This window comes from Seriola lalandi, unplaced genomic scaffold (assembly GCF_002814215.2).
Source record: "Seriola lalandi dorsalis isolate HSWRI2012SDOR001 ecotype SW California unplaced genomic scaffold, Sedor1 jcf7180002053930, whole genome shotgun sequence".
In the NCBI taxonomy this organism is placed as follows: Eukaryota; Metazoa; Chordata; class Actinopteri; order Carangiformes; family Carangidae; genus Seriola; species Seriola lalandi.
Window position 1 is genome coordinate 315,138 of NW_019524483.1, and position 26,748 is coordinate 341,885.

The 26,748-nt window shown below is 42.1% G+C and overlaps 2 protein-coding genes across 4 annotated transcripts in view; both read right to left on the minus strand.

Moving 5' to 3' along the window:
* Nucleotides 1-12,719, minus strand: part of celf3b (cugbp, Elav-like family member 3b) — a 28,064-nt gene extending 15,345 nt beyond the window's left edge. For both annotated transcript variants that reach the window (XR_002760585.2, XM_023402364.2), the window contains exons 1-4: nucleotides 12,105-12,719; nucleotides 11,777-11,806; nucleotides 10,989-11,234; nucleotides 9,405-9,487 (exon numbers count right to left, since the gene is read on the minus strand). Coding sequence is in view for 1 of the 2 variants with exons in the window: in XM_023402364.2 (XP_023258132.1) it covers nucleotides 9,405-9,487; nucleotides 10,989-11,133 (228 nt within the window). In the remaining variant the exon portion in view is untranslated. The remainder of the gene's footprint in view (nucleotides 1-9,404; nucleotides 9,488-10,988; nucleotides 11,235-11,776; nucleotides 11,807-12,104) is intronic.
* A 2,014-nt stretch (nucleotides 12,720-14,733) lies between these two features.
* Nucleotides 14,734-26,748, minus strand: part of adamtsl4 (ADAMTS-like 4) — a 35,449-nt gene continuing 23,434 nt past the window's right edge. The window contains exons 6-17 of one of the 2 annotated variants that reach the window (XM_023402350.2): nucleotides 24,565-24,704; nucleotides 23,892-24,096; nucleotides 23,221-23,405; nucleotides 21,997-22,150; nucleotides 20,945-21,226; nucleotides 20,630-20,759; nucleotides 19,578-19,782; nucleotides 18,684-18,857; nucleotides 18,412-18,591; nucleotides 17,862-18,041; nucleotides 17,549-17,696; nucleotides 14,734-17,447 (exon numbers count right to left, since the gene is read on the minus strand). In XM_023402350.2, the coding sequence (XP_023258118.1) occupies nucleotides 17,317-17,447; nucleotides 17,549-17,696; nucleotides 17,862-18,041; nucleotides 18,412-18,591; nucleotides 18,684-18,857; nucleotides 19,578-19,782; nucleotides 20,630-20,759; nucleotides 20,945-21,226; nucleotides 21,997-22,150; nucleotides 23,221-23,405; nucleotides 23,892-24,096; nucleotides 24,565-24,704 (2,114 nt within the window). In that variant the 3' untranslated portion in view covers nucleotides 14,734-17,316. The remainder of the gene's footprint in view (nucleotides 17,448-17,548; nucleotides 17,697-17,861; nucleotides 18,042-18,411; nucleotides 18,592-18,683; nucleotides 18,858-19,577; nucleotides 19,783-20,629; nucleotides 20,760-20,944; nucleotides 21,227-21,996; nucleotides 22,151-23,220; nucleotides 23,406-23,891; nucleotides 24,097-24,564; nucleotides 24,705-26,748) is intronic. The other variant, XM_023402351.2, reaches the window with a different exon arrangement.

Consider the following 26,748-nt stretch of genomic DNA (forward strand, 5'->3'; position numbering starts at 1 on the left):
TCATGATTGCAAAAATCTCTTATTCACTGAGATTACATTCAATACGGAGCCAGTGACACATTTTCAGGCAGTTACAGGCAGGATCCCATAAAATTAAGGCAAAGACAAGTATGCATATGACCTGTATGTTCTTCTAATATCTTAACTGAAGGGAGAATATCATTTTTAATTTCACTCTTTTTGGTATTGTGCATGTCATAGGAAAAAATAAATGTATGGTGGTGTGTATACTGTGTCAGGCTGAACACACTTTACCTGTTTGCTAGAAGGCTGATCAGTTCTAAGACAGTACCTTAAGATCAGATCATAACATCTAATGCCATAGTCTAGTAAAATAAAACGGTTGTCTTTAACTAACTCTGATTTTACATCCTACTTGTCCTAATAATATTTTCCATAATGTCAAGGAAAGTGGCTTAGAAGGGGAAAGGATGTCATTTTTTTTTAATACTAAGATTGAAACATGATGATGACAAAATTTTATGTAGGCTACTCATACAGTGCATAGTTATCATATATGTATGTCAAAGGATTACATTTAATTTTATTAATTTAAAGTTATACTCTGATCTAAAGATGATAAACTTCACCTTTAAACCTTAAAATGTAATAAACCATACACATAAAGGAAAGAAGAGTGGACAGTCTTACATTCAATAGCATAAAATGTGCTTAAAATCTAAACCTATGATCTTTAAAAATGAACAAAACCTAAACTTGTTTAAACAAAAACTTAATCTAAATACTTTTAATTACTTGGCATAAACCCACATTCATGCTCAAAAGTGCATTATCAAAACTAGGCTCCTGTCACACATTAACAAACCAAAGAACACAGAGCTATATAAGTCCTGCTGTCCTATTCTCCTGTCTTCTGTTGTTGAACAGAGCATTGAGAAGTGTGGTGATCTACGCCAATGTAATTTGGTGGTATAAAGCTCCAGCTTTGCCCTGTGGTCAGTGTGAAAAGGCCATTATCTAGACAGCAGGTTGAAGCGTGGTTAGAGAGGGGACCTCAGAGCGGAGGTCACACCCCAGGTGCAACTTAAGTCCTGTCATCCCCTTGCCTGCCTAATCACACACACACACACACACACACACACACACACACACACACACACACCACACTTACACATATGCAGACACACACCAGTGGCCCCCTCTGACAGATGTCTCTGTTTAAACTGACAGAAGTGCACCCGGACTCCCTCCCACTCCTCCACCACCCAGAAAAAGCCCTTTCTTCCACACACCACCCGCCTGCCCCTTCCTCCACGCTCATTATAGCAAACTTTTGTCTTGTTTCCTCCTTCTCTCTAACCCGACCTCCTCTGCTCCTCCCCTGTCTCACCCTGCCCCCTCCCTGTCTATACACTCCTATTTATGCCAAACCTCTTCATGGCCCTCCTCCACCGCTCTTAACCCCCCTTTTCATTCAGACAAATTCACACACTCATTCAGCCCCCCATATGCGCCCTGTTCTATACATCCATCTCAGTGCAGACATATAAATATTACATGATGAGGCAAGGTGTCTGGATTGCAGGCTCTAGATTTTAGTTCAACAGTCTCATGGACAGAGTGAAACATGCCAACTCATGCCAGCGTCATTCTTGACCTGTCATGATATTATATTGTAGAGGATTGTAGGACTTGAAATCCAGGTTTGTGTTAACTGATACGTCTTCAGTAACAGCAAATTTAGACATAAAACATTTTTGTAAATGTACAGAAAGTAAAATGTAATCATCATACAGTTGTGAAATTAGATATACATATAAAATTTCTGATTCAATTTCTGAGTCAGTATCAAGGATCCAATTCTGATCCGTCATAATTTGGCCATCTTTGTCCTTCCCACTGATGAATTCATGCCCATTGAAGGTTTGAAAGCATCTGTCCATATAGGCCCTTAGAGTCCCAAAGCTCCCAAAGAGTTGTGCTTGGAAATGGAATTCAAGGGGTGAATGTTACAGTAAATGAAGTAAAAAAAGGAGTGATTTTTGTATATGATCTGGCACTGGACATCAGTGACACTGCTCAGTGATCAAAGTCCTACCCAAGTACAAATGCTGAGATCTGGGCAGCTGTTACGGTCACTGCATTTAAGTGATTTTTTGGCACACTCTACTTTCTAACACTTGTTTGCTTCATTGATGACTCCTTAAAAACCCAAATATATAAATAAAAGACATTCTCCTTGTGATCATAATAATCACTCAAATTCATTTCCAGTTTTGCAGCAGTAAATAGCTGCCAATGTATAATATCTATCTTTTACATCTATTTTGAATATGAAGATTTCAATAGACACGCTTTGATTTCCCGATTCATCACCTTAAGTGAGCAGCTTGCAGTAAGCCAATGTGTGAATCCAGGATTTAAATGGGCACACTAAAGCTGCCCATGCTGTGCTTCACTCAGGGTCTGAAGTCAGCTTTAAGTTGATAGAACAAAGCATGCATCAGTCCATCATCAGATGCAATAATGATGACTGGTAATTGCAAATAAATAGTCTTTTTCAGTCTATTAATGTGGAAACTAGGCCCTGCAGATTTTTGTAGCTGGTTAGATTTACAAAACAGATGGTGTGTGATATGGACTCAACTCAACTTAGGGCTACTTTAGAGCTCAGCATCTGAGAGACACAGATTTGGCAGTGAACAGTCACATACCCTGGTAATCATGTGTCCACACAAACATAATTTTCAAACTGGCCAGGATACAAATGTTCCTTAGTGTGCATGTGCGTGTGTCAGGCCTTACAGAGGCAGGCGCTCTCCAGGGTCAGGCTTTTATGAGCCTATGATTAGATTCTGCTTCAATTTTGTGGTGAAATATGAGGCAGGCACTCTTTCTCTCTCCTTGTTGCATGCACAAATGCACTCACATGTTAACGCACATACAAGCAAACACACACACACACACACACACACACACACACACCACACACACACACACACACACACACACACACACACAGCGAAGACTTTTGTTTAAAACAAACAGGCTAAATCCCCCTTGGTCTTAGCGGTACACAACCCCAGACAAACACCCCTCTGCTCTGCATATAACCCCTCTGTATCACCCTCTCTGGCTCCACCTCTTTCTCTCTACTTCTTGTACACACACACACACACACACACACACACACACACATACATACATACACGCGCGCGCGTGCACACACACACACGCACACACGCACACACACACACACACACACACACACACACCCACACGATTCTACACCTGTCCCTCTACTCCCTTCCCATCCCACACACAGTGAGGATAAAAATAGAGAAACAGCACAAGGGAGGGGGAAGCGATACACATCACAAACCCCATCAGGCGAGGAGAGATAGAGGCAGAGGGATGGCAGAGGAGGAAGAGAAAGAGAGAAAATGAAAGAGAGAGTGAGAGAGGGAGCTGGGGTCTGTTCTAAATTGAAAGTGCAGCAGTAAGCAGTGAAGGGGAATAGTAAACAGTGCTGCTGACCACATAAATATGCTAAATTAGCCTACAAAGTCGCCCTAGTGGATAATTGCTCATCATAGCTTTGCCCCATAGGGAGGCTGCCTGCCAGGCATCTTAGATTCCACATGGAAACGCACAAAAAACATACACAACATGCACACAATATATGTCACGAGTGGATCTGATAAACATCAACTACAAGTACTGGATGATGGACATGAAAATATTGTGCCTAACTTTCCAGTCTCATAACACTGCTGACAAACTAAAGGGATAAGCAATTTTGGATTGTCAGTGAGCCAAAATGTTATGTTTCATGTGATGTTAGCAGCGTTTATTTCTACATAAATGGCTTTCATCTAAGGATTACATGATGTACAACTAACTGTAAAGAAGTAGCACTGGCATTACTACTGAGCTGCAGCTGCTGCACCTTGCAAGTACCCAGCTCAGTCTGTGTGAGTCCATACTCTTCATGCATATAATGTATAGCCTTTTCAGCCCAGGACATAAATAACTTCACTGCTTCTCTCTTCGATCTAGGCTCAATAAAATACATAACAGCTCCTGACATGTTTGCACGATCCAGCAGCAACCATAGAAGTATTCAAATTTATTGGCTTAAGAACACCGCTGTCATACCATATGCATTTGATCAATATCCACAGTACAAACTTTTAATATATTTCTCATAAGTGTATTGATTCTCTGCTGTATCAGTTATTGTTAACTGCTTGTCCTGTAGTGCTTCTCCTGCCTTTTTAATAATTCAGTAGGCATCCAGTGTGTCATTGTATGTATGATGTGTTTGTAAGTGTGTGTGTGTGTGCTACATTTTGGCTCTAATCAAAGAAGAGGGAGCAGAGTGCTGCCTGGAGAGCAGTGAAGCATGACAACACACACCTGGTAAGCTGCTTATCACACTTTAATTTCACCTGCGGAAGCCAGCGTGACCAAACAGATGCGTGTGAGTATGTTTGTATGTGTGTAATTGTGTACGTGTGTGTGTGTGTGTGTGTGTGTGTGTGTGTGTGTGTGTGAATACTTGTGTTTGAAGTAGGACAAAGATGAAGGGAGTGATAAATGCAGAGAGAAGAGAGTGCAGATTAAATGGGAAGAGAGATACTGATGTTAAAAAACAAAAGAAAAAGATAAGGGAGGAAATACAGCAGCAGTAGGCCTGGGAGAGATGCAGCGATAGACAGAGAGTGGGGGGAGATAGGACGTTAAAATCTAAACAGGCTGGGAGGGAAGTGTGGCCTGATGAAAAAAGAGAGCGAGAGGGAGGAAGGATGGATTGGGGGGATTAGGATGAAGCAAGGACAGTTGTATTAATGATTACTGTAAATTCTGTGTGTACAAGCAAGGATGTGCATTTATTAGTGACTGTGTGCAGTATGCTTTTGATAGGAGCATGTAAGGACTGTTAGTGCTGTGTGTGTCCCTGAGATGCGACAATTATGGGATCTACTAAAAGGGAACGAGAAAGTAGTACAATAAAATTTTCTGAGCGGGTTAAGTTTTCTGATTATTAATCATGGATCCCAAATTTCAACTGATTTGTTTCTTTTTTGCTTAAATATAGACAAATTCGTAATGACATACAATCTTGGCAGGCTAACAAAATGCAAATTTAATTGGCTTACATTGTAATACCAACTGACATTGCACTAACAACAGGCACATCATTACATTGTGTTTCTGTTACACTATTAATAAATGAGGCTGTCAGACAAATTCAGCCCTAAGAATGTTAACTCCAAAAGAATACTACTAAAATGAGATAAAACCAAATAACATTAATTCTGTATCCAACTTTCACTTCACCATCCCTTCATCACCCTTCTGTCAAAAGCATTATGCTAAATAATGCTGGTCCAAACACTAATGGGAGTTGTCATGTCCTACTGGTTCTCCTGCAGAATAGTTTTACAGCTCTGAGACCAGCCCCCCTGCATTTGTTGACTAGAGGCTGAGCCCTGGCCTCTGACCTTGGACACACGCCATCAGCCTAATGCCACCATCTCTGGAATAACTAGACACATACTACTCGCTAAACTATTGTGCCTCTAGTCCCTTGAACAGCAGATAATCATATGTGTGTAATGAAAACTATTGTGGCAATGTGATACAAGTCATGTATGCAGATATGATAATGACAAGCATAAACTTGGCTCCTCTAAAATATCAAAAGTAATGAAATAAATAAAAATTACTGCTTAATGGAGATGCTTTTTTGTCCTGATTATTTTTCTATTTGTCCTGTCCTGTTACCTCACTGCATATTTCTGTCATCATTCCCATTTGGCACAACCCCTGCATGCAAATGTGTATGAGAAATTCAATTTTCAAGTGCAAATAAGCACTGATATGTGACAGCTAAACATGTGCTCTTTCATGTGGATGTATCCCAGAGGGGAATCTCTGCACCACATCTAATACAGCACAACATCTGTATGCTACAGTGGAACTTGCTAGTGGTTCCACTATTTCTGCCACTGTGACTAATATAAGGCATCTCTCTCTCTTTTTTTCTGTTTTTCTTTCCCTCTTTTCATCTTGTGCTCCCTTTGTGCTTCTCTTTCCCTCTCTGTGTCCAAATTAAACACAAGGCGCAGGACATTCTGATAAGACCATCTGTTCATCTCTCTCTCTCAATCCCTCTGTCCTTTTTCCTCATTTTCCGATCTGACAGTCTACTGCCTCTGCTGAACATAGCGGGGGACATTTGTGGTATAGTTTCTCTGCATCCCTCTGTGTTTATCTCTCTCCATTCATTCCTCTACTGGCTGGTTGGAACTGTTAAATCAGCGTTAAATCCCATCAGTGAGTGGCAGACAGGAGCAGCCAGAGTGCTCTGTAGCATTGAACTTGTCACCAAACCTTAATTGCTTGGCCATGGGTGTAAGCGAATCACATCTGTATGAATGTGTGATGCTACAGTTCTTTTTGTATGAGGTTGTATGAGGTGCCTGACTTTCAACCAATGCCTGCAATTAAGAGTGATCCCAAGATTCAAGTCCCACTCCACCAAGACTACCATGCACACACATACACACACACACACACACACACACACACACACAAACACACACACACCTCAGCCTGCTTGCCCCACGGTGAGCCCAGGATTGTACTATGAAAATGAGTTTGTGAGAAACTAATCATGCAGCTTAACAAGTGGAGCCGGGGAAGAAGGGGAGAGGGGGAGGAGAGGGAGGAGATGGGGGTGTGAAATGGTCAAAAGGGTCAACTAATCAAGAGGAGGGGAAATGAGACGAGGGGTAGAGGAACTCATGGGGGGAGGGGGTTGGAGGAGGGAGATGGAGAGAGAAGGACTGACGTTGAGAAGAGGTCTTAGGAGAAGGGTTACCATAAATGACTGTGAAATGAGAATCTGAGGAGGAAGCGTGAGTGTGCAGTGAGGGAAAAAAATGAGTAAAAGACAGCAGGAAGGGAAAAGGGGGGATGAGAGAGGGATACCATGAAGAGATTTTAGAGAGGAAAAGGAGCAAGCGATGAAAGGGTTGGGGGTAGTGAAGGGAACATTCTGTAATATTCTACTGGTGCAGAGAAAGTGGAGGACGTGAGGGGAGGAGTTGAACACAGTAATGAGTGGATTTGAGGGGAAAAAAGAGATAAAATGGAATGAGGGAAAGCATGGAGGGTTGGGGGGAAATAAAAGAAGGAATAAGGAAGGGATGAAAAAGAAATTCTTAGGGAGAGAAAAGAATGGGACAATGGGAGGATGTGTGAAAGAGAGGGAGAAATCCTCTGAAGTAATTTCTAGATCCTGTCAAAGAAGGCAACTGCCAAGGAGGGGGAGGAAGAAGAAGGAATACACACAGAAAAGAGAAAGGGTATAGACAGGTAGTGTAAAGTGACAGCAGTGCTAAACCTTAGAAAAGACACAGGGAGAGGAGGTGTTGCACTATGCAGAGGCCTGCAAGCTAAAGTAAATACACCAAAAATAATACTTTGGAATTATTTGGAGATATGAGATGTTGATTTATCCATTGCAAAATTATATCAAACTTAAGCAGTAGTCAACATATCTGAGTGATTAACAGGGTTATTGATGGAATTGAGTAAGAAACATTTGTGTGACATTTGTGTGACTGTGACATAGCTTCCGTTTACTGTTACTAATCAACCAATTCATTGAACTCAGACAAGCATGCTAAAATAAGCCCTTCTTCAAACATTTTTTCAATGTTTTGCGAGTACTTTACTCTGACAACTTTCGGCTCAAACTGGACAGAATAAGGGATATCTCTTTCTCATAAACCTTCAAGGGGAAGGCAAGACACTCCAAATCCAAAGCCACATGCAGAAACAGTAATGTGCTAACATTAATAGTTCAGGCTTATTTAGAACCCAGTACACGACAGCCACACCCTCGTTCCAGTACTTCTCTTCCTCCGGGGAGTGGTGCTTCTGATTGTTGTGTGCTGGGTCTTTAGTAAATCTGTAGTGCTAATGAGTATCCTCCCTGCAAATGTTTCCTCCGTGTGTCCAGAATATTCATCACAATTTATCTGCTCAGAAAGCAGGCTTATGGATAATTTCCTTTGCCACAATGAGCCTGTTGTTGATGTCATCAGCTCGAAAGGATAAAGTAAAACCCAGTGGAAAGGGTTAGAGGGATGAGTCAAAGAATAAAGGGCAACAAGGGAGAGAGGAACAAGACACAGCAGACAGTGGACAGGTGATTTCTGCTGAAAGGTCAGACCCTTTAGTAGGCCCTAATTGGATTAATTTCATTATTAACATGTTATGTTTACGTGTGAGTGTGTATGTATGAATGCAGAGATATTCCTTAATTGTATGGAAAAAGCATGCATGATTGCAACATGTATGTATGCAGGGATTTGTGCACGTGTGTTAGAACATTCCCCTCCCCCAACGCCTTTTCTTCAGGCCCCCCTCCAACCCTTTTCTCACAGAGATCTTATCAACACCCCAGCTTGCAGAGAAGGAGGAGCTGAAACTCTCAGCTGAAACTCTGATCAGTGGCAGACTGACAGAGAGTGAGAATGAGATACAGAAAGCCTCAGAGATGGTAGAGGTACATTCACTATTCTGTTATAACTGTTATAAATCAAAGTTTAGATATAGTTAGGAAAACGTAATTTCTACAAAACGTCCTATACTTTCACAGCACTCTGTCTGGGCTGGGGAGTTGTGCACACTACTTTTCGTCTAAGAAATAGGTTAAAATTGCAAAATGTTCCAAAACAGTTACTGTAAAATCTGTTGTTAACTGCAGTAGAAACCAGGTCAGAGAGAAAAAAAGAGCGAGGGAACGACAGAGAGGTACAGCCTACGAGACAGACACAGATCCAGCACTGTGCCCCATCCATAATGAACAGTGTCCTACCCCTGCCCAGCCGCAGCACACGATCCCTCACTAGAGAGACCGAGGGAGACTGGGATGAGACAAAGGGGAATGGTCACATTAATTACACACACTCTCTAGGCGGGAGCTATCACCGGAGGCTAACAGAGGGACCGACAGAGAGATGGAGAGACACAGAAAGATAGAGAAATGGAGATGATCATGCTCACGGAGTACCGTATGTGTCTCCGGTGAGAGGGAGTGTTTGTCCTTAGCAGCAAGACGCCTGCTGGCTGTTATGTTATGTTATGTCACAGTGTTACTAATGGGAGCTGAACATCCAACTGCACAGACAAACACTGATGTGAAGCTACACACTGTGTGTGTGTGTGTGTGTATGTATGTGTGTGTGTGTGTGTGTGTGTGTGTGTGTGTGTACAAGGTAGTTGGCAGCGCCCGTGCATGTAAGAGGAGAGGGGGCTCTTGTAATGTGAGTGTATATGCAAACTTGTGAGTATTGTTGCATAAGTGTGAGGTGTGTACTGTCTGGGGCTGCGTGTTTGTGTGTATGTTTGTGATGTGCACTTACCCCTGGTAGTGTCTTCTGCTCGTGTAGAGCACTCTGGGCTTTCAGTGCCGACTCTCTCGCACAGTACGTCAGAAACGCACATCCTGTCAGACAGAGAGACACAGAAAAAGAGAAGGAAAAGGGGTGAAGATAGAGAAGTTCAGTGAGTAGCTCCAAGATTTGTCATTCTCCATCTCTGTCTCTGTATCACTCCCCTACAAACACATAGCCACACACCATTTTAATCATTTAAACTTCTCCTTTTCTGATGCCTTCCCTAGTTACTTGTCACCTAGTCTGAATTATCACTGTGCGAAAGGATTAAAAAAATACATATTCATGCACTGTGATGATACTTGACAACACCATGATGATGCACTCTAGAGCAGAGAAAGACACTCCACAGCACGGCACATTTCAGAACGGCACGGCACGAGTCAGCACACGACAGCACCACAGACGTGCGCGGGGCTAACAAGGCCTTACAGGCTGGCACAGTCAGGTTCCTGCCCTATACCAACCACTATGCATGCCTCACGATCACTCCAAATACACTCCCTCTGTTTTCCTATGTGCTGTACCTGTGTCTGTGTGTATGAGGGAGGGGTAGGTAGTAGAGCTGGCTGGCCAGAGCTGTTTACTACACCTGTCACCAGCACTAAGACAACAAGATTAGCAGCAGGTTAGCATCCCAGTGACATCTCAGATAGACTAATGTAGATTCAGAGTAAAGAAGAGAAGATTTGACCATTAGGAAGGAAACATTCACGCAGAGTGTACATCTGAGGAATTGAGAATGACTCACCATAATGCCACAAGATAAATAAAATACATACAGAAAGAAACTAAAGCACACATAGGAAAGTACACAACCGACACACACACAGGCACACATGCATCTTATGGCCCATCTCATTGCTTTTAAGAGGGGCTTACTGTGACCGTGGGGATTCTCAAAACAACAGATTCTTTCCCCTGTGTCACCCAGGCTTACAGGCCCATTACACTGATTGGAGCATACAGCCTAATCTGGTTCATAACACACAGGACCCCAGGTCACCGTGTGTGTGTGTGTTTGTGTGTGTGTGTGTGTGTGTGTGTGTGTGAGAGAGAGAGAGAAAGAGAGAGTGTGTGTGTGTTTGCTACAATTTATTCCTGATCTTTTGTTACAAGTAGCCATTATTTAAAGACTCTTAATCTTTAACATAATCAGGAGACTCTCAATAATATATCTTATATTATAAAGCTATCCATCACACCTTTATATATCCTATTCTGTGGAACATAAACAAGCATGTTTTGTCTACATAGGCAGTTTATCTTTGCAACAATCATACTCATGCATAAAAGCGCTTTTGATTCACAGCGTTCATGTAGTAACTGAGTTTGTTTGCCTGTCATATTGATCTCACATTGCAGTGTTAACGGGAGATGAAGACGAGAGGAGGTGTGACAGTTTCCATGGAGACAAGTGACACTCAGTGCAGGAAAATCCACCCATCTATCTGCCTTACTGTCACATCTATCCATCTATCCATCTATCTATCTATTTATCTATCTATTTGTATTTCTATGTTTAGGCTGTGCTATAATGGCAAGACCTACCTTTGTGCATGCCAGTGTATTTGTCCTTAATCACAGTTAGCTCATAGATCTTGCCAAACTGCTCAAAAATAGGCTTGAGGTCCTTCTCTTCCAGATTCCGGGGAATCTGCCCCACAAACAGCTTGATGGCGTCGGCCTCCTTCATCGGGACAGAGTGGAGAGGGCGACTGGGTACTGCAGGGGCTGAGGGGCAAACAGATCAGAAGCAGGTATCCCTCGAGAGAAGCAACGAGATGCTTGATGGGTCTTTTGGTCCCATCCGGAAAGGTGGAGACAAAAACAAAACAGAGGAAGACCATGATCAAAAATCACAATAATAATCCTCAAAACATTAATTTAGTGGCTTATGGTATAGAACAATCAATTCATAATGAATACACTTTATAGATTTAAAAACTTGTATAGAATCGCCATTATGTTTGTAATATTCCCTAAGGAACTTATGTTTACAATATGACATTTATAATAGTATTAGAATATTTCTAGGTTAGAAAAGAATAAAAAATAAAAAATATTACTAGCATAAATTCTTAACAAAATATCTTATTTGGATGTGCCCTTAGACTGTAATATGTGTGCCACCATTATGTAAATAAATTTAAAGACTATTTGCGTAATAATTTAGAATATTTATTGCCCAATCGGATGACAAAGGGCTCCAGTGGCTTCTGGAAAAACAATTATGCAAATGTTAATTAGCCAATCAAAAAACACTAATGGCACTTTTTACCCCAATAAAAGAAAAAAAAAATTTATATATGGAGAAAATATCTGTAAGCATGCATTACCTTTTGATGGATAAACGGCGTTCAGGGTCCCTACACATAAAAAAGAGAAGAAACAGCGTGACTGGGGGTAAATCATTGCAATAGAGCGGTTTCTTTGTTTAGCCAGCTGTAGGTTACAGCATACACACGGATGTCATGGGGCTCCCTTGCTCTTTGTCCGATCTCCCCTCAATGTACACACACATATGTATACACACACACACACACACACAGACACACACACACGCACGCACACACACACGCACACAGACACACACACGGACACATACACACGCACCAGAACAAAACAACACAAGGAAATTAACAGACTACATACATTAAAGCTTACCGTTTACAGATGATGCTTATGAGCACAGTCTTGCCTGTGCAGATCAGAAATTAAAGAGGGATGCTCTCCGTTGGGTCTCCGTTGTTGTCCTCACCGCGCTCCCTCCGTGCCGTCCTCCTTCCTCCCTTCTCTGGATGCTCTCCGCTCTTTGTGCCTGCCGTACTACTCTCCCACTCCTCCTCCTCGCTGTACAGACACTATAGACTCGGCTGTGTTTTTACAAAAACCCCGTGTTTCAGGTCTGGAGGTGGCGGAGGAGAGTCCTGGCAGGTGACTCTATATTACAGCTTGTCACGGGTCCCACTCAAACTCAACCAACCTCCCGACTCTCGAAATCCAGAGTGCACCGAGCTAGCTAGTTAGTTATCACTTTCACGAAAGTCCACTCTTAATTCCTGTTAAATTACAAAGTGATAACGGGCTAACCAGCTTAAATTTTGGGTAACTTCCAACTGTTTAAACTTGCTTGTACTCTTGTAACAGCCTCTTTCTGCCTTTCGTTGCTGTTTCAACTGTTAGTGGAGGCTATTCTCACTTAATATTCTCGCTATTTTCTGTTTTCTTGTGGTGTCTCTCCCGTCCAACGGCTGGATGGCTTTCCACGTCCTTTACCGGTATCTCCCCTACTCTCTTTCTCCCCCTCCCCCTCCTAGCACCAAAGCGGTTGCTAGCCTGTGACGTAACTCACAGGGACCGTCAATAACTTTCATCACCGTACTCACACGAAAAAAAAAACAATATCGTCTCTCACTTACTCAACTACCTTTACGGCTAAACTCGTTAAACTCAACGCTGCTACGTGCTATGTAAATATCCACAATACGAATTTTCAGAAGCATTTGAAGTATTTTTAATCGCTTTGACTGAGCGACGGTTTGCGGGAGAAACTTTTCAGACGTTGCCTAGGCTACACCGTGCGCGGAGCCGCCTATTGTTCTAGCCGCGAGCCCTGGCCTTGGTGCTGAAACGATGCCTCTTGACTTGACGAAGTGAATCCGAAAGCGCGCCGCCGACGTCGAGCACGCAGTCACGACTACTACAGCTGTTCACGCCCGATCCAGAGAACACGCTCACACCCACACAGAGTAAATGTGTGACAGAGGGAAGGAGAGATAGCTCCGGGTTGGAGTTGGCCTACTTTACAGTCTGTACTTTGGAAAACCGGCCGACATTGGGCTACTATGTAAAGACAGGATGCTTCCATTGCTAAACAGCAATATCACACCCTTTTCTAATCTATAAGATGTGTGTGCGTGATCAGAGTCTTGGTAAGAGACTAAGTGGAAAGAGAGAGTCATAGGGTTCATGGTAATCTACTCCAAAAGGTCACCATCTGCTTGCCTTGCCTCGTGCCCTCTGTGAGCCAGCATCCCCCGCCACATCCATTCACCATATACACCCTGCCCATACACACACACACACACACACACACACACACACACACACACACACACACACAAACTTGCATGTATATATCACCTCACTAGGGGCTTCTTACAAACCCAGCACCGGCAGAAGAGGCACGCAATGCCCGCTGCGCCCTGTGGATGTGAACGGTGTGCAGGCAGCACGCCACCAGGGTTGTTAAGCCTCCCTGCACGATGAAGAAGAAACAACGCACGCAAATGCAAGACCAGGGATGCCGAGAAGAGAAAAACTTCAACTCTATGTTACTATGTAAGCAATGCACATCCACAGCAGTAAACAAATTACAGATACAGTTTTATAAAACTTTACAGCTTCAAGATTTAATTATTTTAATGTAATTATCACTGATCTAGCCAATGCATGAAAAAAAAAAACCCTCGGCCAATAGCCAACAAAAAATTTCTAGAAACAGATTAAGTATCACCTGGCAGGCTCTACTATAGTTTACATTCCATAGTTATATGATAGGTATCATTGTACCAGCTGATTCAAGGATTAGGCTATGTAATACTTAAAAAAAAAGTCTATGAAGAGTATTCATATAGGGCTCATGGCCATTGTTTCTACACCATGCCTTTCCACAGGCCTACAATACATTACTGTACTTTAGCAACAATATAGTTTAACAAAGTTGCTATGCCCTTTAAACTTTCAAACTCTTTTTCCCTGCCTTGGCTCTGCTCATCATACTCCTACTCCTCCAGCCACTCCTACATTTACACCTCAGGCAGCAAGACGTATCTGACCTTTCTCAACTAGGCTTTTTTTTTTTCTTCACATTATCCACTGTGGACTTCATTTGGAAACTTGGTCTTTGTATCAAACAATTAAAAACAACACTGCACATGAAACAGGCTTAATGAGGAATGTGATCGTTTAAACAATGTTTATTGGTTATTTAATGTCTTTCAGGTCCTATACTGTTAATTGTTCTATACAGGAATGTGGTAAAATTACTGATTTTACTGTGCCATTTTGGCCAGCTCTTTGGAGACTTCTTAAATAAAGGTAAATAAAACAAGCACACAACCAGTCTAAATACAGACTTACCACCAAAAACAGACATTTACCCTGTAGGAGACTAATATCTGAGGACAACTGAACCTGGTCATTCAGAGACTCAATGGCGCCATCACTTGGAGGAAACTGGATATATCAATCTCATTCACTGGACAAAAAACAAAACAAAACATGACACCACTTAATGTCTCTGTTGTTTCAGTTTTATTTAAAATGAAAGATTTTAATTCAATAATTTTCCCACACTGTTTTTTGTTTTTACATGATAAAAAAAAAAATCCATCCATGTATCAATAATAACAATCTCATAAACTCTGGTGGTAACAAAAAAAAAAATGCTACAGCCTCTTAAAACAGAAAATAAATTACATGTTCTTTAGATAATAGATAAATTACTATCTTTTTTTGTTTTTATATAAAATGTAATTTCTACTACGAGGGATTAGAGACAAGAATGACACATTCAAAGCCATGATCGCAAAACACACAACCATACACACACGCATGCACACACACACGTCCATATCACAAACATCCACAGTTCATGTGTACTTTTCAAAAGCAAAATACAATCGTTATATGACAATTAGATGTGAATAAATGCAGCCTACAACAACACTTCTGATAACTCTACTCAGTAATAAAACATAAGCACCGACTATGTTCAAAAGAAATTATAGACATTAAAACATATCTGACAAATATACAGAATCCTCCTCACCTTTGAGTGGGCAGAGTGTGAGTATATGCTTCTTGGTGGGAGGGGTTGGAAAAGGAAAAAAAGAGAGCTAAGTAAAAAAGAGTCAGTGTAAGAGAAAGAGAAAAAGCATAAAGAGTACTTACACACATATACAGAGGTTGCCACTTCAATATGCAAAATATTTACTTTCAGGTCAAAGCAGAATGGTTGCATTAGATCTGTATCAACTGAATTTAATAAAAGACTATTATAAGAAAGCAGCTTTCCTAGTCTTCATAAGGTTTTTTTAAATTCTGGCTTCACCTTTTCTCATAGGACAGACTCATCCTCTCCTCCCAAGGAGGCGATGGTGGAAAGGATGTATTGAGATGAGGTGAGGAAACAAGGTGGACATTAAAATGTGATTTTTTTGTCATTGTGCCATATGATCACTAAAATGAAAAATTAGGTCAGTCAGGATTGACTCATTTTACATCACCAAACCTGTGCGTCACCAAGGTCATGGTTAAAGGAGACATTCTGTTTTTCCTATTGTCAACAAATCCCATGAAAAGACCAAAACTACCAATGACTTGAAACTAACATGTATTGGCTCAAAAACCCCAGCCTTTTCTAACTTTTTTCTCTGTTATTGAGCTTCACTGTTATCAAAAACTATTAAAAAATAATGTTGCACTGAGTGACATGTTCCTTCATTATGATGGACATATGCACTGTAGTTTATTTTGAAACAATCTCACTAATGTGTGTTATACCACAGCAGAAAATATTCCCTAACAAATGCACAATTCACTCTTTACAGTGCCCAGCTATTTTAGAAAATTACAGAGCCTTTAAAAAAATTACACTATATATTTGTGAGCCATTTAAAGCTTCAAATCTTCAGCAAGAACAAGTGGACTTGGGTCGGAGTGTCAGAGACATGGTTGGCAAGTCAGAAAGTCTTAAGAGGCAGACTAATACATTGATGGATTTAGTATTTCCATGTGATTTGTTGAAAAGAAGAAAAGTATACGACCAACTTCAGTCTTATCACTTGATAATGTCATAAAAAAAAATCTATTTATTGAGCACCATTGTCTTTCGTTTAGTAAAACCATAACTGCAACTATGAGTCTTCACACCTTAATGATGTATTTTAACACATGTATGTTAACATGAATACGTTGAAGGACTGTACAGAGTCTGTGCTGCTTGATTACCATCTCTGTCTAATATCCTTCTTGTTCAGGAAGCTCCTCACCTCTGTCTTCCTGCTCTGATATATTTTATTTGGTCACTTACTGCCATGGTCACCCCACTCCTTTGGTTTGTCTGTCCAAATACTGAACTGAACAATAAGAGGACACTTGAGGAAATATTTTTGGCAAACAGAAAAAAAAAACAACAGAAAAACATACAATATGTAATTGAAATCCTTCTAGCTCAGTTGGGGGTAGCCACTGTAGCTCAGCGGGGGACATCTGCTGCGTAGAGAGAAACAGTAGATCTATTCCAGTAGATCTTCAGCACACACAGAACTACAGTATAAACACTTTATCTAGCACACATGGTAATTATTTGTTCAGCACATAATTAGTGGTATGCATGTCTGACTAAATCTGTCTCAAGATCCTGTAGATTAGGAGGAATCTTAACAAAAGCTAAATTTGCTGTTGAACCACGGCTGTGTCCTCAGCGGGGACCTTCCATTATCATCTCTCAGCCATAGAAATGAGCCTTCATGAGTGGAAATCACAGTAAATGCATCACTCAGCCCTGTGTGACACATTATGAACCTGTTAAAGCTCATGCACAAAGTAACTAGAAGCAAACTCAGTGGAATATGTGGTTCTAAGAGACGATGTAAAACTTTATGCGGAGAACTAGTAAAAGGAACCGGCTGCTTTCACAGTGTTTTACCTGAAGACTCAGGAGAAAATAGCTGAATGTTATCTGAATATCATGCCATCACATATCTACTCTGGGCTGTCCATTTCTACAGACTCATCATTTAAAGGGTGATCAGCCCTTTTGACCTAATACTCAACTTCCTGCACACTTAGGCTGTCTGTGCTTGGCAGGTCATTGCCTCTTCGCACGCTGAGCACTCTGGGTACACGAGGCACAACAGGCGGTCTTGTAGTAGTGGTAGACGCACAACCTGGCCTGCACCACCATCACACAGTTATGGCGTCTGTCCCGGCAGTTCTCATCTGTGATTAAAGAGGAGGAGAGAGATGCTGGTAGGAAGAGAGCCAAGACACACATAAATGCGCTGTCACATCAACACACACACACACACACACACACCAACCTGAGACTTGTGGACTGCAGGGTATTGTGTTGCAGATTTGCTCCTGTTCAGGTTTGGTGTTGGAATCACATTCAGGGCTGTGCTTTTTGTCTGGTGTTAGACATCGTACCTCCCTCATCTGTAAGCCTTTCCCACAAGAGCGTGAGCACTGAGAACAACAGCAGAGACACAGAAAGAGAGTTAATGATATCATAATAATATGTTGTTACTCGCACCAAATACGCCAACAATCTTCTGACACTTGTACTGGAGTTGTCCTGGCCGCTTTTGCTTCTTCTGTCCTGTAATTTCTATTTTATTCCTTCTCTCTCACCGCGCTCCACTCTGTCGTGAACCACTGGGGCTGACACTCTCCCATCTCACACTCCTGGACCGCAGCAGGCTTGTCCAGATGAGCACACTCATTGGCTGGTGCGACAGTAAAATCATTCCCCATCTTGTTGACACAAATGATGTCTCGTCGCTGAGTTCCATTTCCACACGGGACGTTACACTGGAAAAAGAACCAAAAATCAGTCATATAATCTACACCAGGAATACAGGAGCTGTATTCAGTGCAAAATCAATGTTATACTACTTCAAAATAAAGAGAGAAAACCCTTATATACAAAAAAGAGAATCGAATAGGATGCAAGGTGACACAAAAGACTATACAAAACATAAATTTAAGTTAAATAATGTTAAATGGTAAATTAAAGAAAGTAAGTTTGAATTCCTGCACAACATCAGCAATCTGTTTGTCACTGTCTTTATACGAGAAGCAGAATTTGACATGAAATTAAATAGAGAAATATAAATAAAAAACCAAAACCAAACAAAGTAGGTCTGTGTATTTTCTTCCTTCTCTATTTCCTCCTTCCTACCTGTGTCCAGGGGCTGCTGTACCACATGGCTGTTGGCACACAGGGACCCCCATTACAGGCCTTCATCTCTGCCGGTTTTTCCCCAACACAGTCCCCTCCTCCTTTACCCTCTCTGACCCCTCCTCGAGTCAGACACACCACCTCTCTCCTCTGCACCCCGGGGCCACACTGTGCCAAACACTGACAGAAACAAAGTGGAAGATCGTGTTGAGGATTACTGTGAAGTGCTGTGAGCGTTTGTTCCTTTGTGTCTGTGTATGGGTGTTACTCACAGTGTTGGACCAGTCGGTGAAGTACCAGTTGGTTACACAGGGTCCCATGTTGCACTCCTCACTTCCCTGTGGACGGAGCCTGGAGTTGCACTCCTTGTCGTTCACCACGCTGCCTTGGTCGCTGACGCAACGCACACCCCTTGTCCTCCTCCCTAGTCCACAGTCCACTGAGCACTGTGAGAGACAGAGAGGAGAAAAACAAGAACGAGAAGAAACAGATGAAAGAAAGGGCCAATGCAATCTAGATCAAATCCTAAAAGAAAAAAAGCCCGATGTTTGATTATCAATCAAATTCTATCGCTTCATTCGTACCAAAAGCCAACTGGTTGTGCAGCAGTAATAAACACAAGATAAAACACATAAAGCACATAAATACATGATATAAATATAAAACAGATATGAGAAAGTTAAATTATGAATAAAAATATAAACTCATGTTAAAATATACTATCTATACTAACTATCCTAAAACAGTTTTGTTTGTTGGTTTCACCAATTCAGAGCATTTGCTTTTCTTATGATTCATAACTATTATAATAGTTCAATTGTCCCAAAATGTGTAACTAATAAAAAATAAAAACAAAACAAAAAAACATTTGAAACATTAACAATTAAACATTTTTAGAAAATTATTTGCTGCAACCCAACCCGTGGCACACAGTCTGCAGTGGTCTCTGAGTTGAAAAGTAATCACATACTTGCAGGCTGACCTAATGAAGGCATTTTAAAATTTATGATAGAAACCACTTGTGCTTATTTTAACCAGACCGCACCCACTCTCTCTTTCTGTCTGTGTTATATTTACAGATACTGGGATACAGGCTTCTTGTAACCATGTCTGTTGATATATGAGCAGATGCAGTTCCCGGTCATGTACTAGAATTATGAACCTACCGTGCTCCAATCGGAGCTGACCTCCCAGTGGGAGCAGAGGCCAAGTTGACAGGCCTGTGTTGACTCTGGTGGGGTGAGGCTGGCACAGCGCTGTGGGTGGACCATGGTGGAGCGGTTCCCAAAGCTCTGTCTGCACTGAAGCTGTCTCTGCTGCACCCCGGGGCCACAGGACACACTGCACTCTGACCATGCACTGGCCTCCCAGCTATCACACAGACAGTGAAGGGGACAAAGAGAGGGACAAATTAAATTAAAGGTAAATGTTATTGGAAAATCACACAAGGTCAAACGTCTTCAATATCTAAATAATCCATCACAGATATTACAGTTTGTTTATGCAGAAAAACGACTGCTTTCATCCATATTTTGACACTGCAGATAGCTACTGTACGCCATTTATTTCAGTCTTCTTACAAATTACAAATATTAAATGTAAATCATATATGCACACAATGACAATGATGTCCAACATTACCCAAGCATGACTATGAGTTTTTAGATTTTTGAACATGTTTCGTTACTTTCATGTCGGCCACTGGTTTCCAATCATAATAATCTGATACGATGATAATCTGATGATCAATTTGTCTTGAAACTTCCCTCAACTCATCACAGTCAGCATCATTCTCAATTGGCACCAACGGCTATAATTTGTCGATGACTCATGCTTTTTACTTGAAAGAAACTGACACTACAAAAAAGTCTCCATCCAGTGCCAACATGTTTATGGTAGAAAGGAACTAGTTTCAAGAATTTTCCAGAAATTAATTTATCTTCAAACAAGAAAGACTAAAGACAGATTGCTGCACTCCCTGAATTTTTGACTTGTTTTAGGAAAATAAGAGTTTAAGAACTTGAACAGACAGAAATGACTTGATAAGATTTTTGTGGTTTTTGTGCAGCAAATCATCAGCTATGAAAAATGCACAAGCTTCTGTGGGAAAATAGCATTTTTTTCCCTTCCAGGGAAGTTTTTTTTTTTGCAGATAAAAACAGAAAAGCAAAGCCTATATAAGGTGCATCTCTTCAAGGTTAAGTGTGTATAAGCTCACAATGGCGGGCAGGGGTGTGTGTTACAAGGCTCCTCCTCGGGAACAGGTTTGGCCGCAGAGTCACACTTCCTCTCCGGGACATCCTCGTCCGTATGGCGGTTTATACACAGAATCACTCTATACTGAGAACCTGCAGAGACAGAGATATGGACAGATTGACAAGGGCTTCAGCTCCATGTTCTCGTATTTGCACCCATCAACCACAGGAGGGAGACATCATGTCATCCAAAGTAAGAAAAGAAGCATGTTTTGTGTATACAATTAATTTTAAAATGACACATGTATGACGATGTATGTGTCTTATCAGAATCTGACCTTTGCCACAGGAAGCAGAACACTCTGTGAGTCCGCCTCTTCTCCAAACAAATGGTGGCTGAGTATCCGGTGGCAGGTCAGTGCGAGGGGGGATCCGAGCGTTTCTGTTGGGTGCAGATCCTCGAGGGCGCAACCTGTCAGGTGCCCACCGGTCTGAGGATGGGGGAGAAAATACTGAGGAGGAGGAGGAGGAGGAGGAGGAGGAAGATGAGGAGGGGAAAGAAGAGACCGAAACAGGGAGAGAAGCAGGAGGAGGGTCTTCTACTGACACAGTGAGAGGACCTGGGAGATAAGAAAAAATAGATGGACATAAAGACCAATTTGAAAGGGCAGGAAAGGTGGGAGAGACAGGCAAAGATTGGGAAACAGACATGAGGAGGAGGAGGACCAAAGAGCGATAAAGTGTGAGGAAAGAGGCAAAACACCAATGTTGAATTACTGAGAAAAGGAGAACGGCGGTGAGTCAGATGCTAATGATGTCATGATGAGGTCAGGGTCTCATGACAGCGAACATGTGGACCAGATAGCCTCCCATCTAGGTCATACACAAACACGCAAACACACTTATACAGTAATCCCTCCCACTTGGCCCACAACCACACCCATCCCAATCCATAAACACATCAATCATTCTCCAAGGATATGAGCTGATGTTTCCTTGAGTAATTTGGAAAGAATGAAGAATGTAAAATCTACATTTGGTTCAGGGTTCAATTCTGCCACCATTCAATTTTTTTTTTTAATGTTGCAGACGTATACTAAAATCCCCCCAAAATAATTTTTTTCCTCATCAAGCTACACTCAATACCCCATAATGAGAAAGCGAAAAAAGAATTTAATCTGTTTCAGAACCTTTGAAATTTAGCTCAGGTGACTCCTATTTCTCCCACTTTATTTTTGAAGACTCAAGATCTAAAATTCAAGTGTCATGGCAAAGGGTCTGAATACTTCCTGAATGTCAATGAGCATGCAGTAGCGTAGACAGCTGAGAAAGTTTAAGCCAATCAGAGGAGAGGAGAACAGAACAGAAAGTTGAGGTGCGACAGACGTACTGCGGAGGGGTGCCCTCGCTGGCTCTCTCTCCCTCGGCCTCTCTCTGGCCACCTCCCTCTCTCTCTCCGTCAGCCTCTCCCTCTCTCCCTCCTTCTTCTCAACGGGGATGTAAAACTCATAGTCGATGCCCGGGTTCTCCTTGTGGAAAATGATCTGCAGACCAAAGCAAAGTGAAAAAGTAGCCACTGACAAGAAAACACCCTAAAACAACTTAACTCATCCCCAAAGAGAAATTTACATTCAGTCTCACGCTCTGGGATGCCTCAGAAGGGTGTGTGCTAGTCACTATGTGTTCCTCCTCTTACTATGAAACCCTGCAGCCCATCTACAAGACTTAACATAGTGAAGGTCATCTAAACTTAATCAGCAGGAGTCTGATGTTCTTGTGTTCAGGGGATAAACCCGTTTGATTTAGGTAACAGCATGGCTTTTCCTGTGGTACCGCCCACAGTCCAAACTTTCTTTTTGAAAAGCATTTTTTGGCTATTATAAGACTTTATTATGGATACATGGGATATAAACAAATGAGAGAGAAATAGAACCAAGGGTCCCGGCCACACTTGAACCAGGGACATTCCAGTTCATGGTCAGTGTCTTCACACCAAAGCTACATGGATAGCCCAGGCATTTGATTTCCCGGCAGAGGCTATGATCTACAGATAGCAGACTTGTCTTTCTATTTTAATCCATCCAACAATTTCTTTTCCAACGTGTAATGAGCATTATAGCCTCAGAGTGCCGCTGGCATGGTTACAAACCTTCAGCCTTATTTCTATAACCCACTAAGCCTTAAAAATGCATGTGATTCCAGAGGAGATCAAACTCTGGCTTCGGTGGGTGCTTGCTGTTTTTACCTCCTCCTGCCCTGCAGCTACTGGATGTAAAGCTACACATGACTCCTGTTCTTTAATAAGATCTTAGCTCGGGGTTAGAGTTGTTATTATTAAGCCATGGATGGTCTGATGTGGCTCAGGCTAAGCATTAGCGTAGCTGTCTTTATCCCACCATAATACTAAAATAATGCTGACTATCTGGAGCATCTTCACACAGAGCAGGAGAGCATAGCCTTGAGGCGTACAACAATATTTCTAGAGATGCGAAATACTCTGTGTACACATGTATGTCTCATGTATGTGTATGATCATTAACTTCATTTTGTCATGCCCTGGTTCATGTTTACTTACGGGTTTAAAATAAATGCCTTCCTGTGTTCCAGTACTTACATATAGCTGTAGCTGTGTGGTGGTGGGGCCTGGGGCTTTGAGGGACTCTCCTTTCTCCTCCTCCCCCTCTGCTTGTGCTCTAGGTCGTGTGTAGGTGAAAGTAGTCCCCCCAGCCTGGTACTCCCCTGGCGGGTCCACAGCCCAACGCCCATTCACCACTGACGCCCCTGTGCCACTCCTCATGGCTGGAGAAATTAGAGGGGGTGGGGATTAGGTCAGACGGGAGGAGAAGATCGTGATTTAAGTGTTTTTTTTACTCATTCTGACCTTGTTTAGTCAACACAGCGGTAAATTCTCAGGAAACCCCCGTAGGTAAACCTCAAACACACTCTCAGACTGACAAACACAGACTTTGGAGTGCTGTCTTATTACCAAACAGGGGGCTGGCAAGACAAACATTCACACGTACACACTTCACTGGCTCCTTTTGGGCTCTAACAATACTAGCTTTATCTGCCCTGAGTCTACAAGGCCACAAAATTTACAGTCTCAACCAGCACACACATACCCATGGGCCAAATCTCATTCTCAAATCTGCAGTTTCCTCGCCAGCGTCTCACTTTTATTGGAACTGCAAACGGTATTATTCAAGTAATCTTAAACCTCATTTGTGTGTGTGTGTGTGTGTGTGTGTGTGTGTGTATGTTTGTTTTGTATCTATTACATCTTACCCAGGTAGTTAGGGCTTGCTCGTCTCTCCGTGATGTTAATGAATGTAGCTCCAGGTGGGATGTCCAGGATCTTGTGGTAACCAAGGGGAACCGTGACATTTTGGAAGCTTCCCGTCACCTTTCGACAGGAGGTGTCCCGCCCACCACACACTCCACACTTGTCAATAACAGAGCCGGAGCCCAGTGTCCCATCGCAGCCTTCAGTCTGGCAGGAGAGGAACATGAAAAGATGTGAGTGATGGGTCAGACAATGGGGGGAAAAGTGGGGTAGGGGAACAAGGGAGAGGTGGGAGGAGGAGTGGGGACAGAGCAGAGAATAGCTATTCCACTCTTGTTGACATTTCACATCCATTGCCAGTGTTTATGTCACCGTTGTTTGTGCAAATTGGTAACTGTTGCTCGCCAGATTCCTGCCAGAAATAAGAGGGTGGAATGAGGGTGAAATCAGAAAGTTAGATTGCAAATGAAAGAAAGAGGGAAAGATACAGAGAAAAGAGGCCCAGAGTAGGGTAATAAAAAAAGACTGGAGACACTCCGAATCTGAATGCCAGGCTTAAATCAGCCTCCAGACGTGAGACTAAGAGAGCCAGGTTCTGGACTTTGTCAACCCCTGGCTAGACAGGAGGGACTTGGACTCAGACACCTGAAGCAAAAATCTCACACATGCACTCACCAGACATTGTCCTTCCACACACACGTCATTCGAGCTGACGTTGAAGCAGGGAGTCCCATCTCTGACACGCTCGGCCTGACGGACGTAGAAACGATAGCTGGCAGGTCTGCAGGTCAGCTCGCACTGCTTGTCTGCACCGACTGCGACACAGAAAGAGAGAGAGAGAGAGAGAGAGAGAGAGAGAGAGAGCATAGTAGGATTATCGCACAACGTATGTGTTTGCTTCAGGTGTGTGTGACTGTGTGTGACTCAGTGCTGTGTCTTTGTGCGTCTGCCTGGCGAAGGAGAAGATGCAGCTGGGTGATGAACGTCTTTCCATGTGGCCAGGAAACCGAGGTCAGACCATATAACACATGACTGTCAGACAGTCAAAGAGCGATTAGCTATTTCCCCTGCTGCTCACTTGTTCAAGTGCACTGACTGCTGCACCTTCCCCGGGAGATACATACCCAGAAGTGTAAACGTAAGCTTGAGGAAGGTTAGATTTATGAGAGGAACCCAATGGGCGCACACTGTAGGGAGACATGTACATGGAAACAAGGAACAGAGGGGAAAAGTCAGAGAAAGAGAAGATTGCTTCAAGGTAAAAGAGGAAATGAAAAGTCCTTCAGCACTTGGAGAATAGGCAGACAAATAGACGAGTGGAGAATACAGAGGATCTCACAGGGGAATAGGGGTGAGGAACCAGCAAAAAATGTGGAGAAAGTAAGAGGAGTGTGTCCACGTGGAAACACAATAAGCAGGTTTAAAGGAATAGTTCACAATTTGGGGAAATATGCTTAATGTGAAATGAGAAGAGCTGTAACAATCCTGTGGTTTCAACTCAAACTCACATTGAATGTTTCTGTTTGTGTACAGAGAAGATTACTTAGAGCTTGTTGGAAGGTGTATACTTTGAACTACAGATCAAGTCAGGCTAATTCTTTCCTATCTTAGTGTAAAAATGTCTTTATGCATAGCATATAGCATAAAAGCATAAAGGTCTTTATGCTAAGCTAGGCCAACCTCATCCTGCCTCCAGCTCCATACTTAACACACAGACATGAGATGAATGTCGATCTTTAAAGCACGAAAAATGTTCATACACCCAAATGAATCGGCTTGTTCCTTTTATTTATTGTTCAAGGTCAAAATTTAGTCTGAGTCTTTTTTTTTTTTTTTACTTCTCACCAACAATAAGTCAATCAACTTGTTACTAACAGAGGCACCGAGTAGCTCCCTGCAGTCAGAGGCGTCCTCAGACTTGTCACACTAAATAGTTTCCCAACAAAAATTCCTGTTCAGGCTATCAACCAAAAACAAAATTATACCTGGATATTAGATTGATGGATGGATATCAATCTTCTAATTTCTTGCAGAAAGAAAGTGAAAAAGCATATATCTGAAAAGGTTGAAGTATTCCTTCAACAAAAGTAGACAGAGATAAACAAATGGGTGATAAAGTCAGGAAGGGAAAGTGGGTGGGTCCACCGCTCCTCATTAACTCTGAGGTAAGAGATTGGGGATGGAACAGGGGTTAAAGGCTTCAGGCATAGCTGGTGTGTGTGTGTGTGTGTACGTGTGTGTAATAGAGTTATAGACATGAACTCATAGCCTGAGTAAGGGGTCATATATTAAGTTGCAGATGGGAGGGAGGGGTTTCTGTCTCTGGGAGTTCAGGGGTTAAAAGGACAATTTCGGTGCTTCTGAAATTGTGACTTCCCATCGTGGTGTCATATTTCTCTGCCATATATAGACAAAAATGTACCCACTGTTAAATTCTATGTAAATATGAACAACATGACACTTTTCCAATGTGGTGGTCAAAACTATTCTACAGTTTTATTATTCTGTCCTTGAAAAACTTTCCAAAAGTCTTTATTTTGCGAAACAATCTGACATTTTAAAGGAATCAAATTGTGGTCCAGATATTACAACGGTGCCACTAAATTTTCATACAATAACACTGAAGATTGTTTCACCATGGAAAAATTCCTCTCCCAGTTCAATAAGACATTGACAGCAAATAGCCCAAAGCCCCTACCTCCTTCAAAGTCAAGGGGTTCATAGGAGATGGCCAAGAACAAAGACTAAAGGTCAAATACCGGATCCCTGCTTTCACCTTGTGTGTCCAAGGGAGAATTCAAAAGCTGTGTAGTATGTAGTGAGCTCAAAGGGACTCCATATGCTTGCCAGGTGTAACAC